Raw genomic sequence first — 14948 nt, 5'->3', positions numbered from 1 at the left:
AAAGATAATGTGTCTTTAATTAATCTGATGTATAAAATTTAAAAATGCAGCTATTCAATGAAATATCTTAGAACATTTGGCAGTTTGTTGAGGTTTGTGAAAACTAGTTTATGGAAAAGGTTAATTTTAGTTGTTTAAAAGGAAAAATTAAAAAAATGAGCTGTAACCATTAAGTAGCTTAGTTTTAATACTTTTTAAATCAGATAGTAATATGGAAAAAAATGGCATAGCTAATTTATTGGAAAATGCTTTTGATATGGAGAAATTAAGAATACAGAAATGTAATTTACATTAAAAAAGAAGTTTGAAATATATTATAAATTTTACGATTGAATCTACTTTTGCGATCAATCAAATCATATGCTAAATTTCATCCTCTATTGACTACAAACTTTAAGTGTAGCAGTTAGTGCCTAGTTTATTACTATAATTTATACTATAGGCAAAGTGATTAAACAAATATTCCTTCTAGGAACTTTTTTTTAATCACTTGTCCTTTTGCAAAACATGTATTTCACTTTATAATCTGCCCTAATATATTTGTGAAGAACATATTTGATATTTGATTGCTATTTGCTACCTGTTTTATTTATGATAATTTTTTATTGTTGATGTTAAAATGTTTTATATTGTTTTAGTTTCACTGTGGAAGATCTTGATGCAGTGAAAAGTTGTTCTAAGTATATTGCTCCATTGCTCTATCGTTTACGTAAATGTGAAGATGAAAGAAAGATTCGGAAGAAAAGCCAAGTATGCTTTTCTAGGCAATATTATATTAAACTAATTTTTTTAATTAAATTTTTATTACAGAAAATTTATACATAACTCTTTAACAAATATTAATTTTTGTAACTGTATCTGTGCATGCTTAGTGAAGTAATAATTTATTAGTGCAACAGTTTTTTCTATGGTTAATTTAGTGTTGTAATGCTTAAAACATAATTGAAAATTAAGCATAGTATTATAAAAACAATAAGAACTATTTTAATATTGTTGAACCTCGATCCATCATTCTCACAATTTTTATTTTCAAGTACATATGATATCATTGTAATGTTTCTTTTACAATTACAATTCTGGTAATTCCAATCATGCCAGTTAAATTAATAATTTCCAATAATAGCAGTTTCTTGGGAGAATGGTTTAAAAAATTTAGCCAAACTTTATAAGAAATGTATGTTAAAGGAGAAAAATTTGTTCTGATTAACATTGTTTTGTCAATGCAATTGGAAAAAAATGAAGGAAAATTGATTTTATTTTAAGGATTCTGTTTAGCATACACTCCATAAGGTTCTTCATTGGAAAATATGGATGGATATCATTGACTATTTGAGTTCATTAATTTGATTTCTGTATGATTCATAGTTTCGGACAACATTATGAAAAAAATTTATTTAGCATGAATTCTGACTTTAATTAGGGAAGGACAATGCTATTCATAAAAATCAGTACTTTATGGGCACATTTTACCCCATTGTTTTAGATTAAAAATGAGTACACAAAGGATGAACTATGCAATATCTTGTTGTAAAGCTAAAAGAAATAAAGTGAAAAAAAAATACAGGAGGAAATTTGATTTATACAACACCAATTCCAGCATTCGCAGAAATGCTTATTCAAAAGAAAAGAAAAAAAGAAGAAGTACGACTTAAAAATCTGTTTGCTCTAAGTAGAAAACAGCATGTACAGTGTGCAAAATAAAAAACATAAATCTCTTTATAATTTTTCATTTAATGATCTTCATGTCCTAGAACTCAACTTTAATGGTTCAAGAGTTTAATCTTGAACATGATATTAGTGCAACTGATATATTAAGTAACAAAATTATGCAAAAAAATAACCTTTCTCTGAGTCTTTTTTTTGTCTTTTAAACATTTTTTTTTCAATGAAGTTTGACTCTTGACTGTTAGAATATGAATCATATGATCCCAATAGTTTAGGTGGGAGACCCATAAAGATATCTCTTTATGTATATTTGATTATATCTCCTGAAATAATGAAATGAAACTAAAATTTGTTCATATTTGTAAAACTTGTTAATTTAAAGTTTCTGTATAAAAAATGATTTTTATAATTTATTGTTCAATATACTAATAGTCAAGAAATTTTTTAATTATTAAGCATGCAAATTTTTACTCAAACATTTTATTTTAAGTGAGTAAAGTGCGAAATTTAAAGTAAATCGGTCAAATAGATCTTTAGTGGTGGGAATAGAAACTCTATGAAATGGCAATATATTAAAAAAATAAAATTGATTTGCAACACTCCAAGCTTCGGACAGCTGTTTTGTCTAAACCATGATATAATATTTTGCAAATTGCAGTCGCACCCCCCTGTTTTTAGCATCAAGATTTAAAATCTATTGAAAAAAGAGATGTTTAATCAGAGAAAGTAAATTTTTTTTGTAACTTTAAGTATTTGCTTTTGCGGTAAAATTTTACCTTTTGATCAGAAATTATTAAAATATTAGCTTTTTTTATGTACACTACAAATTTTTCAGTATTAAATGAATACAAGTAAAAGACTTTACGCATTTTTATAATGAATTTTTACATTTAAATTTAATTTCTATTTATATTAAATTTAATGCTATGATTCATACTTTCTTTCAAAAAATATATACATGCTATTTTAAAATTAATCTGTTATGTATCTTCATGTTTCTAACTATGTATAAAAATCTAATGATGGTGTCTCAGTTTTCTATTGTTGTCCGTAAATTTTTATTGGCTGGGAAATCACAGGGTAGGGTCTAGTTTTTTCACATAAATTTTCATATTGTTTGATTGTCAACAGCATAAAATTAATAAAACTATGTTTTTAATTCACAATCGCAACAAACTATAGGGGGCTATTCAGTTGCTCTGGAAATGTCTTCAGTGTAGCATTGTAATGTTCCTTCTTTATTGTGGTTTATTAAATTTAAAGAAGAAAAATGTTTGATATTCTTTCTTATGCAAGCAAAAACAAAATGGTGTCTCTTTTTTTTAGAGAAGGAGCATCCAAAACACATCGGAAAAATATTTGTAGATAAACAGAAAAAAATATGTATCTTTTTATTAGAGTTAGAACCTAATGCCTGAGAAATAGTTTTACTATATTTAATGATATAACATGAAAGGCCTATTTAAACTTTACATTCCATAGTTTTATGAATCATATTACTTCAAACATTAAAATAAGCAAAAAGTATGCATAAGCTCATAATTTTATATAATTTAATTTTGCTAAAAAGGTTTTTTAACAACAATTTTTATCAAAAAATTTTAAGTTTTGATACAAATTATTAGTTAGAAACTAAAAAACGTAAAATAAAGAATGCTTACAAAACAAAAAAGACATTTTAAAAATTCCTCACATTAAAATAAAAAACTTTCATGTTTTTTCTATTTATAATAGGACGTAGAAAACCTTTCTATAGAAAATTATCGTCAAATAAGAAAAAAAATTATTTACAGGTAAAATTTTTTTAATGAAAATTATAAAACTTAACTGTTTCATAAATCCGGAGAATTCCAAAATTATGTGTTCTTCATTTGAAAACTTAATTCTCAAATAATCTACACATAGATTATCCCTTCATTACTTTAAGATGACATACCACACAATAAAATTTTATAATTGCAAGATCTCGATATGAATTTCAGAATTTCAATATGTTACTTAAAAACAAAATAGCTGAATTCTAGTTGAAATTTAACATTCAAAATTAAAAAATACTTACCAAAAAAAAAAAAAGTGATAAAAATTTATTAATGTTCTGAAATCATATTTATTCATTGGAATAAACTAAGCAATGTTGACTTCACTTTAATTTGGAATGAATTGAAGACAGAAGAAAATGTATTTTACCGTATCTAATACACACATCTGTACCAGTATGCAATCCTGAAATCTGAAGTTATCTGTTGCAAGCTTGTTAATAATAGAAAGGTAAAAATTATTGAGAAATTGTTCTTCAAGTGTTTGGCGTGTTCCGTTTCAAAAAAATTTACCAATGTTCTGGTTATTTTTTTTCAAGCTCTTCTGCCTTTTCCTTAGGGAAATTTTGCTTCTTATTTACTACTAAGAAAATGACGTCCGACTCTGCCAATGGTTATGATATAACTAAATGAAAACTTAATAAATAAATGTCCGATAGACGGCGTACTCAAGCATTGCAATTGCGAATTTTGATAGTTTTCTAAATTAATATTTTGAAACTAATAAGTTACTAATTGTTATTAGTAATTCTATGATATTCTTTCTTATGTTACATTTTATGATAAATTTATTTGAATCAGTTTCTAAATTTGTTAACGGTTTTACAATTATCATTTTTTTGGTTTAAATTACATTTTACATTAATATTCTATTATAAATTGCAATTAAAAATAATTATTAATTGATTCAGAACTTAATGATTAGCTTCATACTCAATGTTAAGCATGCTCAAATTGTATTCATATCAACATATTTGGTAAGTGAAAATATTAAGTTATGGTTGTGAAATCACCAACTGTGTTATAACAATATGTCTTTAATTTTAAATAATATTTAAAAAAATTATTAGTACTAAGCAAAATTATTTATATTCACCAATATATCTTAAAGATCTTTCATACTATTTAGCAAACAAATCTGACTTAAAATAAACATTTAATTTAAGCGTTTATGTTTGAAGCATAAGAAAATGGAATTTTTCATAGTGCATATATAAGTGAATATTTTGAATAATTTCAACTTTTGTGCAAAAAACCGTTTTATTTGATGAAATAACAATTATTGCAAATAAATCATCAGGGTTGGTGAACAGTAGTGAACAGAGGGTTTAGCCTTTTGGGAAATAAAACATATTCGATCTTGTGAGAAATGATTGATCAATGTTCTGCTGTATTAAAATATTTTTCAACTTAATATTCGAATCAATTCTTATTATATTTAACTCTTTCATTCATAATTTAGAAGAAAATTTTGATATAATTAAAAAAAGAAACAGAAAAATTGAAAGCTACTCATTAATTATCCCTGTGTTTTTGTCTTGTCTTAAATTTCCTAAAATTTGATGAAAATCTTTACTTTTTTATTTAAAATAATTGTTTCCTTCCTTTATTTTAGTGCTTGTTACAAGTCATCAAGACTCTACTTATACAAATTGGTTAGTATTAATGCAATGATTTTAAATTTATTTTGTATTTGTTATGATCATGAATTTATAATTTAATTGCTTATTTTGCAGATAATGTCAACTTGCTTTTAAAAGAAGTAATGACTGAAGCAAAGAAAATAACAGGAGCTGAGAGGTTTGTAAATAATTTTTAGGCATGACTACTTGAGTAAATAAATTTTAGATAATTATTACTCCTTTTCATTGTGCAATTAAAACCATCCATGTACCAAAATGTAAAAAGCCAGTTAGCTGAATTTCATATGTTTTTCGGTAGAATCAAATTTGTAAGAAAAAAAATGGAGGTCCTGATTTTAAATTTTAAAATTACGTTCTGCCCATCCATACATTGTGAAGTTGTGGACGAAAATATTATAAAAATCATATTGAACATCAGTATTCGTATACTTTTTGATATATTTTCATTGTCAGAAATATCTTAACTCTAAGAACATAAGAAAATAAAATTGCAATACTTTAACTTATTGGATCATTTTCTTTCACAACAGGAGCTTGTCAATTTACATAATAAATTATAAATAATCTTATTCGAAAATGAAATATTTCCACTAGAAATTACTTCCAAATATTTATAATCCTAATCTGCATTTCAACTAATTAAGCATTTTGATTAAGCTAAATTAAAATACTGACTGCTAAACTCAATATATTTTGAATATAACTAATTTTATTTAGTAAACTTTGTTAATATATACATAAATAATTAAATTTATAAGGAAAACATAAAAAATAATAAAGATTAATGAAAAGAGAAGAAAAAAAATTATTAAAATAAAATATTAAAAAAGTGTTAAAAAGCCAGAATACATAATAATGAAAAGATAATCTCTTTATCAGCTCACACGATTATATCCGTAAAAAGGAGTGCTTTCTAATGTTGCATCAATGTAGCCAAAGCAAAATATATCAATATAATAGTGTGAGAAGCACTAAAAAAAGAAGATTAAAATGAAAATAGAACACACTATAAGTAAAAAATATATCAAGCAAAAAACAGTAAATAAAATGTAAAGAAAACACAAAATGAAATCTAGAAAGGGAGTAGCTAACTCTAATGAGCTTACACTTGCTGGAATCTTTCAAGAATGATTTAAAATATTTTCGTAATAAGATTGCCAAATTATAATCATATCAACATATTTGGTAAGTGAAAATATTAAGTTATGGTTGTGAAATCACCNTTAAATGCAACTCCTGTAACATTACAAATAGGATAAATTATTGCAAGAATGATTAGAATATTCAAGAAAATTTTGTTTGTGTTTTTAAATGTTATCTATTTATGTAAAATATTTCTTACTGATTTACTGTTGTTTTAATTTTTTATTTTCATTTTGGTGTAGATGTTCTTTGTTTCTTCTTGATAAAGAAGAAAATGAATTAGTTGCAAAAGTGTTTGATGGAAATGATGCGGAAGATCCTAACCAAGTATGGGTAGGAGAACTGCTATTATTGATCAAATTATTTGGCACATTTAATTTTAAAATTTTTTTGACTGTTTTAAAGGAAAATATTTTTCTTCCTTTCTAGAATCCAAAAGATATTTGCATGCCTGCTCATGAAGGAATTGCTGGTCATGTTGCAATGAGTGGTATGTAATTGTATGGTGTTAGTTTGATGATTTTTTTTGTATCAATCCATTTACATTTGTCTTTATATTTGTTTTATCTTTGTTATGCATTTAAAATTTTCATTTTTTTTTTAAACTGCAAAATGTCAAAAATTTTCTATTATCTGCTTATCAAAATGTATGCAAATTGTCAGATAAAATTTACAAACTTCTAACAGGTTAAGGTTGAAGTTAGGTGCTGACAATATAGATTTTATGAAGCAACTAACCAATAAATTAAAAACTATTTTATTTTTGTGAAGTTTTGTCACCTAAATTTAGAGTCTAATTGAGTTTACTGCCATTGAAAAATAATAAATGGTCAATGTAATTGAAGGCATTTATATTAAGAGTTTTACTAGATTAGGAAAAAATTTTATGTATAAAAATAAGCATAGTTCTTAAAATTTTCTATTTCGCACTTTTTGACACATATAAAAACAATTAAAATGGAACTTTAAATCTATTGATTGGAAAAAAAATTTAGCCCAGTTTCTCGCAATTTGAAATTTTCTTGTTAACTTACTGGAGGATCAGTCTCTGATTTTTGTTAAATAAAATTATAAATTTCACTAAGGATAAAATATCCTCAGTGATAGATGGATCATGGGTAAAAATACCCTTGTCATCGGATTATCTGTGAGGGTGGTTTTTGTAGTTTTCCTCTACATGTAATTCAAATGCAGGTTAGTTCCATCAGAATGTCCACCTATTTGTACCAATAATAAGGCTATTTTGTACCAATGCGTGATCCAGGAGTTCCCTTGTCTTCTGGGTTGTGTTTAGATTACAAACCTACAGAGTTGAACATTGGTAGCCTTAAACTTAGAATTGGGTTGGCTGTTCCACGCCATTTATAAAATAAAATTTTATTGAGGTCATTGTGTTCGCATTTGCCACTTAAATATTTCACAATTAAATTATTACTTTTAATTTTTTCATAATCTAATCCTGTTTCAATCTTTGATATTGATATTTCATTATCCTAAGATAAATTGTAGGATTTTCTAAGAGTTATAATTATTTATGTATTAATTATATCTTTTTATAATGAATGGTATACAGTATAACTTCTGTGAGAATTCAACGGATTTTCTATCGTTATTGAGCTTATCTATTTACCAACGCCCAGTTTTTAAAGGCACTTATTTATCAATTCATTATTTTAATATTGAAACATCTTCAAGAAGAGATCAGACAAATCTCTGCAAACAACCAATAAACAGATTTTTGATGGAAAATTTTCTTTTTTTAGCATTAAGATAAACAAAACTGCAATAAGTGCAAATAATTTTTCAAACATTATCATTTTCGGTGTGAATTTCTCAAAGATAAAGTAGGAGAATGACAAGATGAAAAAATGTACAATTCAAAGATTCAGTTGCGATTCTTGTAAAGTAGAACTTTAAGGCTGATTTTCATTAGCTCTGACGTCACAAGAAATACCACTTATTCTTAAATAATATGCTGTTTTCATAACTGCTGTGAGATTGCAACAATTATTCATGACTGTTAGATCAAGTTTAGCCTTTCAAGCAAGTTTAGCCTTTCAAGCAAGTTTAGCCTATCTTTGTCCGACACTCTCTATGATAATGCTGAAAATGGTGCAAAACATCGAAATGAAGAAAATCCAAAGTTTTGTGAAAATGAAAAGCATTTGTGATCTAATTATTTAATATTAAAAATGTTAATGCAATATTACATAAAGATTTGCAAAGATTGAAAATTATTTATGGTTTTTGATAAGTTTTATCTAGATCAAAAAACCTCACCTAATTGGCATTTTCTTTTTGAAAAAGAAGTACATTTTTTGTAACTAACTTTTAAAATATTTAAAATAATTTTCTATTCTAACCACTCCTAAACATGCCTAAGAAATAAATGGTTTAAATGTAAAAGGTGCACATTGAAATAAATGAAATAAGAAAAAAGTTGTTTGGAAAATTTGGTTTAGAGAAAATTCAAATCAATAAAATTTTAAAAGATGGAATAGGTTGTAAAAGATAAGACTCCAGGTGGGTTCTTAATTTCAAATATATATACAGTACTATTTTTAATGTATCCAGTATTTAATATAAACAGAACAAACAGTTGTTTTTAATGTTCTTTATAAATGGAAAATGTAATTAGTTTCTATATATTTTTACTTAAAGTATTTTTGCAACCTAAGTGTTAAAAATTTTTTTGAGTGTCCAGTATTCTTAACAAATTTTTACAGAATGGAGGGTCGTTGCTCTCTAAAAGTTTCATTGTATGATATTATGTTTTGCTTGTTTATTTCTAAAATAATTGAATAAGCTATACCAAAACATTTATAAAAATTTTAAAGTTTCAAAAATTACATTTTGGTAGTTAAATTTCAAGCAGAGTAAATATATCTCTCAAGCAATTTTCTAAAATTATTTAGTTAAGTTTTTTAAGTTTAAAAACTTCAACCCCAAAATTACTTGTTATCTTTATGTTTGTTATTTAAGTTTTATGGTTCCTTTCTTAAAAGATAGTATTAAAATAAAAGTATTATTACTTAATAAATTTGCTTCAAGTGAAAGAGTCTTTTCAGCACTTTTTCCCCACTTTTTTCTTATTTTTTAAGAAATTTTTGTACCTATTTTTCATGTTGCAACACTAAAATATTAATGTTTATTTTCCTTCATGTAAACATGTTTACCATTGTATTTTATTAATGCTCTAGGGGAAATCTTGAATATTGGCGATGCATATCAACATCCACTGTTTTATCGCAAAATGGATGACTTAACTGGATTTAAAACTAGGTAATATATAGTCTAAATTATTTTTTTCTGAAAATCCCAGAAAGAATTTTTATTTGCTTAGATTTACTATCATTGTGCAAAATTTTTCTCAACTTTTTTATTAATTAATTGTTTTTTTTTTAATATTACCTATATCTTTTAAATTCTGTTTAAAGATTTTATTTATATTGAAATAAAAAAATAAAGATATTTTTTTGTATAAATGAATATATTAATTATAACATGCTCTTAAATTCTATCTTGGGATATTTATTTACTTTTGTTTTATTGATTAATATTATTTTATGTTTTTAGAAATATCTTATGTTTTCCTATCAAAGACGACAGTGGTAAGTTCAATATATATTTTTTATTGCATGACACAAACACATTTTTTTTAAAAACTAATTTTCATTATATTATTTATCAGGAGTTATTGGTGTAGCTGAATTATGCAATAAAATTAATGGCAACCATTTTACACAATTTGATGAAGAAATTGCTAGTACATTTTCTGTGTATTGTGCCATTTGTATAATGCATGTAAGTTAAAAAATTTTTTTTTGAACTTTCTCATATGATTTTTAATGCATGGTTGGAATAGTCAAATAATTATCAATAATTATTTTTTTTAGTTTTACAAGAATTGTTTTTTTTAAATTTTTGTTAAAATTTTTTCCTAATTTGGTTGAGATTAGCAGATAAAAGAGGCTGTTGTTTTCATTTGCTTAGTTTTACTTAATTTTTCTTAAAAAGTTACTATTACTGTTTGCTCAACATTTCATACCTTTTGATTTGGATATAAGAGAAATCTGTTGTTTTTTTATAAGGAAAATTTAAACATTTTAGAGTCACTGTTAAATTTTATTTAATTGGAGATTAATCTCTGTAAAATCTGAACCTGATTGTATTTAACTTGATATTTTTTGTTGGTTGTAGAATTTTTAAAATCTCACCCAGTGGTGTGCAGCAAAGTCACGTAGGAAACAACCACCCCTGGGAATAAGAGGGTGAGGGCAACTAAGCCATAAAATTCAGTGACACTAAAACATTTCAATTTTGGACAGAAATTTTAGCACTGTTTTTTGTTATTTTGCATTCTTTTGAAAAAATCAGGCTTGAAAAGTTGAAAGATTTGTGAATCATTTGTCTAAAGTTGCCAATGCAAATGAAAATACTAAAATAGTTATTTCATAATTTTCTATTTCATTAAATTTAATTAACTGATATAATGAAGTCACAGTGATAATGTGTGGTAGATGAAGAGGTTTGTGCTCTGATAAATCTCCTAGATAAAAAGAGATCTCTTAGTTAAAGTATTTACTAAAAGTGAAATTATTTTAGATTTAAAATGTAATTTTCTTTCTTTATTTTAAAAGTGTTAATAAAGTAAGAGAAATATTTTTAGAAAGGCTATATCTAAAAGATATTCACTGTTTTTCAAAACTTGACTGGTTCAATCTTTATTAATTGGCTTTTTGATAATTTGATAGATCTTTGTATTCTGTCACTGCAGGGAGTTAATGAAGTTTTACTTTATTTTTTAAATGATTGTTTTAATCTTTTGGAATGGTACTTTTTCAGATTGTTTGTTCATTTCAGAAGGGTGGCAGATGTTTAAGTTAAAACCTTTATTTTTAAAAATTAAGTATTTTTTTGTTAATTAAAATTATTAAGTAATAGAAAAGCAGGATGACATTTAATGTTACTTATTTATTTTAAAAATAAGGTATTCAAATTCTGTCAAGTGTGTTAGAGTATCAAATATTGACACCATTACTCATAATTAAAGTAGCTGATGACATTAATTTTTGTACATTTTTATGTTATAAGCATATATCTAAATTATAGTCTTGACAGAGAAGTCATGTAATTAAGTATTTTTTATGTTAATTGAAACTATTAAATAATAGAAAAGCAAGTTGACATATGATGTTACTTATTTATTTAAAAAATAAGGGATTCAAATTCTGTCATGAATGTTCGTTAGAGTATCAAATCTTGCTGCCATTGCACGTAATTAAAATAGCTGATGACATAAATTGTTATGCATTTTTATATTAAAAGTGTACATCTAAATTATAGTTTTTACAGAGACGTCTTATAATCTGCGTAAACCAAATTTTAAATGATAATGAAAGTAACATCAGTTAATTGTTAATAATTTTTTTTTATAAACTTTGAAACATTTACTTTCATGAAGTTTATAATTTTTGTCATTAATGTATTTTGATATTGTTTCAGTCTTGTAAGATGTTTAAAATCAAACATAGTAAATTTTTGAGAAATGAAATTTTTCTTCAGGACCACTCTTTGCTCTTGTTACAAATTTTTATTTTTATTTCAACTAAATTTATAAAGCCATATGAGTAATGATTTATTATTGTTATTTACCTATGTATTTTACTCTAGTCTCTTATGTGGAAGAAAGTTAGGGATGCACAATCAAGAAGCAGATTATCAAATGGTTTAATAATGCAAGCTAAAGTAAGTAATTAAAATCTATCTATATTGACAGATCTTATATTTACTATGTTTCCATATTTTTTCTTATATTTATGAGGTATATTTGTTCTGTTTAGGTAAATAGTGTTAATTCAGTGCACTTAAGAAGAAAGCTCAATTATTGCTTTTTAAATTTAATCTTTTAGAGCATATGTGTTGTTAATAAGTTATTTTTTTCATGTGAACATGTGAATGATTATATCATTGAAAAGTCTTTTTTAGTTCAAAATTCGCCAAAACTTGTTAACACGCACACAAAAAAAAGCTAAATTATATTTGTTTTAATTGCAAATGTACATTTTATAATTTGCTCATTTGCTATTTTATAAAGTATGTACTTTTTTTTCCTCATATTTATATGCATGCATTTTAATATGTAATTTAGAAATGAATTAATAATTTACCTACTTAATCTTAAAGATAAAAACGTTTGTTTAAATTTTAATGCTTTAAAACTGTCTCAAAATGTAAGTATTAAGGAAATTAAAATATTTAATTACAAAATTATTTTTAAAACCTTTGATTGTCATGCATTTGGTTGTTGCTTATAAGAAGCTTACTCCTCCATTTGCCTCTTTCCTATTAAATATATATTTTTATTTTAACTAAATAAAAATTTAATATTTAGAAAAAATGTAGTTAAAGGAAAAATAAACTCTCAGAAAATAGTAAAAGTGAATAGTTTATTATTATATAGAAATATAGCTTTTATGTTTATAGTTAAAGATTTTTATAGATAACTAACATTTAATGTGATATCGCAGTTTAGTTTTTTTTCTTCAAATAGGCTGCAGTCTAAAGGTTGTACAAAAACTGTTGTTGAAATAAAATTTAAAGAGCATTACTCAATTTCCATTTTTATTAATATTATTTTGAAACTTAACTCTCAATTTAGTGTTTTTATTTTTATACAGATATATGTATTAATTATAAATTTTATTATAGTATTAAGTTTTGAAACATGCTTGTACTAATAATAAACCTTTGAATTCTGTATAATATTAGTTATTATACAACAAGAATTTAGAAAAATAATATAGATAACAGACATACCCTGCTACCCCAAACTGATTTTAGACAGGTTTGGCAATCAAAAAGTTAATTCTGCAGAAAAAAATTTATATTGGCCTTGGTTTATTAATACATAATTTAAACAAAATGTAAAAATTGTGGTATACTTTGCTGACTAAAATGTATGTTTTTAAATTTTCATTTTCAGGTTACTGAAGAAGACATTCTAAAAATAACTAGTGAAATGGCTGAAAGAAATTTTATTAATGAAGAGTTTCAGAAGTTTTCATATATTCCTAGACTTCTTACAGATTCTGAAGCAGCTAATGTAATAAATAGTGTTTTTTTTCTATTTACATGTTGCAGTTTTTTTTCTAGCATTCAATTTTATTTACTCTTAAGAATAATTTTTAATGTTTTAATAACAGGCAACACTTGGAATGTTTGCAGACCTTGAATTCTCAAAATTTTGGAGGCTGAGGAAGACTACATTAATTAGGTATAAACAATTAGTTTTAAAAATGAGTCGTTTTATTGATGTTATAATTTTTTTATTACTTATTTTATTTATGCTTTCTGATTAAGCTATGAACTTTGTTAAACTGAAAGGTATTTGCTCTTTAAAAACTGGTTTTACTTCACAATAGTAGCAACAAAACTTTTATCCATTCAAGCTTAAAATTAGAAAATTAATTTTCATTGGAAGCCTTTTTAATATATTTAAAGATTTTTTTCTCCAAATTCAGCTATTCTGAGCACACAGCTTATTGCATTGCTCCATTCTAAAGTCATCTGTTGGCAAATTACCATTGCATTTGTTTGTAGGGTTTTACAAAGCAATATTAGTATAACTTTAAAAATTACAAAAAGAGGCTAGTTAATTTTATATGTTGTTAATCTTTATTTGGTAAATTTATGTCAAACATTCAGTTGATACACTGTTCATGTTATTTTCAACCACAAATTTATTCCAATGTTTTTCTAAAACTTTTGTTTCAGTTTTTGAATTAGTAGTAAATTAAAGAAACTCTTCCTTCTTCCATTCTTTTAAAAATATGATGAATGAATAAATGATTCATGACTACTTTAATTTCTCTGAAAATGTATTAATTCTTTAGGTTCATTGTTACTGTTAAGCAAGGATACAGAGACCCACCTTATCATAATTGGAAGCATGGATTTTCTGTGGCTCACTTTTCCTATTTGTTGTTGAAGAATTTGAAATTAATGGGCAATCAAATCAGGTACAGAGGCAGTTTGCTTATTTGGTCTTAGATATCAATTAAAAAAAATAACAATCAAATGCATTTGTTTAGTATTTAGTTAAGAGTTTTTTTAATATATTTTTTACACAAAAATAGTTAATTAAAGAACTCAGTGTTGGCATAAAGTATTTAAAGCATATCTATCGTGTATTGTGTATTATGTGTGCTAATGATACGCATTTGTTTAGTATTTACTTCAATATCTATAAAATATTTTAAAGTATATCTTCTTCTTATTGTAAATATTTTCTCATGTTTCTTATTGCTTCTCTATTTTTGATTAATGTTATTCATATTACTGCTCTCATATACATTATATTCTTTAATTACAGTCCCCTGGAAGGACTTGCTCTTTATGTAGCCTGCCTTTGTCATGATTTGGATCATCGAGGAACTACAAGCTCTTTTCAAGTTACATCTGTATGTATTTGATAAACTTGTTAAAGTTAATCTTGTACTGATGCTAATACACTTTTATAAAAGTGTTTATTTTTACTAGTTTTGTTTCTTTAAATTGAAAAATTTAATTTATAGTGCTATATTTAAAATATCTTTTACTAAGTTATAACTGTACATTATTTTTTATACAAGTTTACGAGAACAAGTATGATTCCAAATATTCTGTATATATTAAACCA

General features: G+C 24.8%; 1 protein-coding gene across 11 annotated transcripts in view; it reads left to right on the top strand.

The window, feature by feature from the left end:
• Positions 1 to 14948, top strand: part of LOC107444585 (cGMP-dependent 3',5'-cyclic phosphodiesterase) — a 51661-nt gene that overhangs the window by 29706 nt on the left and 7007 nt on the right. For 8 of the 11 annotated variants that reach the window (XM_016058761.3, XM_071179703.1, XM_071179701.1 and 5 more), the window contains 13 exons: positions 639 to 750; positions 5098 to 5137; positions 5219 to 5282; positions 6511 to 6601; positions 6698 to 6758; positions 9469 to 9550; positions 9845 to 9879; positions 9960 to 10072; positions 11942 to 12016; positions 13254 to 13373; positions 13474 to 13544; positions 14164 to 14289; positions 14643 to 14730. In XM_016058761.3, the coding sequence (XP_015914247.2) occupies positions 639 to 750; positions 5098 to 5137; positions 5219 to 5282; positions 6511 to 6601; positions 6698 to 6758; positions 9469 to 9550; positions 9845 to 9879; positions 9960 to 10072; positions 11942 to 12016; positions 13254 to 13373; positions 13474 to 13544; positions 14164 to 14289; positions 14643 to 14730 (1078 nt within the window). The remainder of the gene's footprint in view (positions 1 to 638; positions 751 to 5097; positions 5138 to 5218; positions 5283 to 6510; positions 6602 to 6697; positions 6759 to 9468; positions 9551 to 9844; positions 9880 to 9959; positions 10073 to 11941; positions 12017 to 13253; positions 13374 to 13473; positions 13545 to 14163; positions 14290 to 14642; positions 14731 to 14948) is intronic. The other 3 variants (XM_016058762.3, XM_071179702.1, XM_071179705.1) reach the window with 1 other exon arrangement.

This window comes from Parasteatoda tepidariorum, chromosome 4 (assembly GCF_043381705.1).
Source record: "Parasteatoda tepidariorum isolate YZ-2023 chromosome 4, CAS_Ptep_4.0, whole genome shotgun sequence".
NCBI lineage: Eukaryota > Metazoa > Arthropoda > Arachnida > Araneae > Theridiidae > Parasteatoda > Parasteatoda tepidariorum.
The sequence above is the reverse complement of the archived record's forward strand: the minus strand, read 5'-3'. Positions and strand labels throughout refer to the sequence as shown.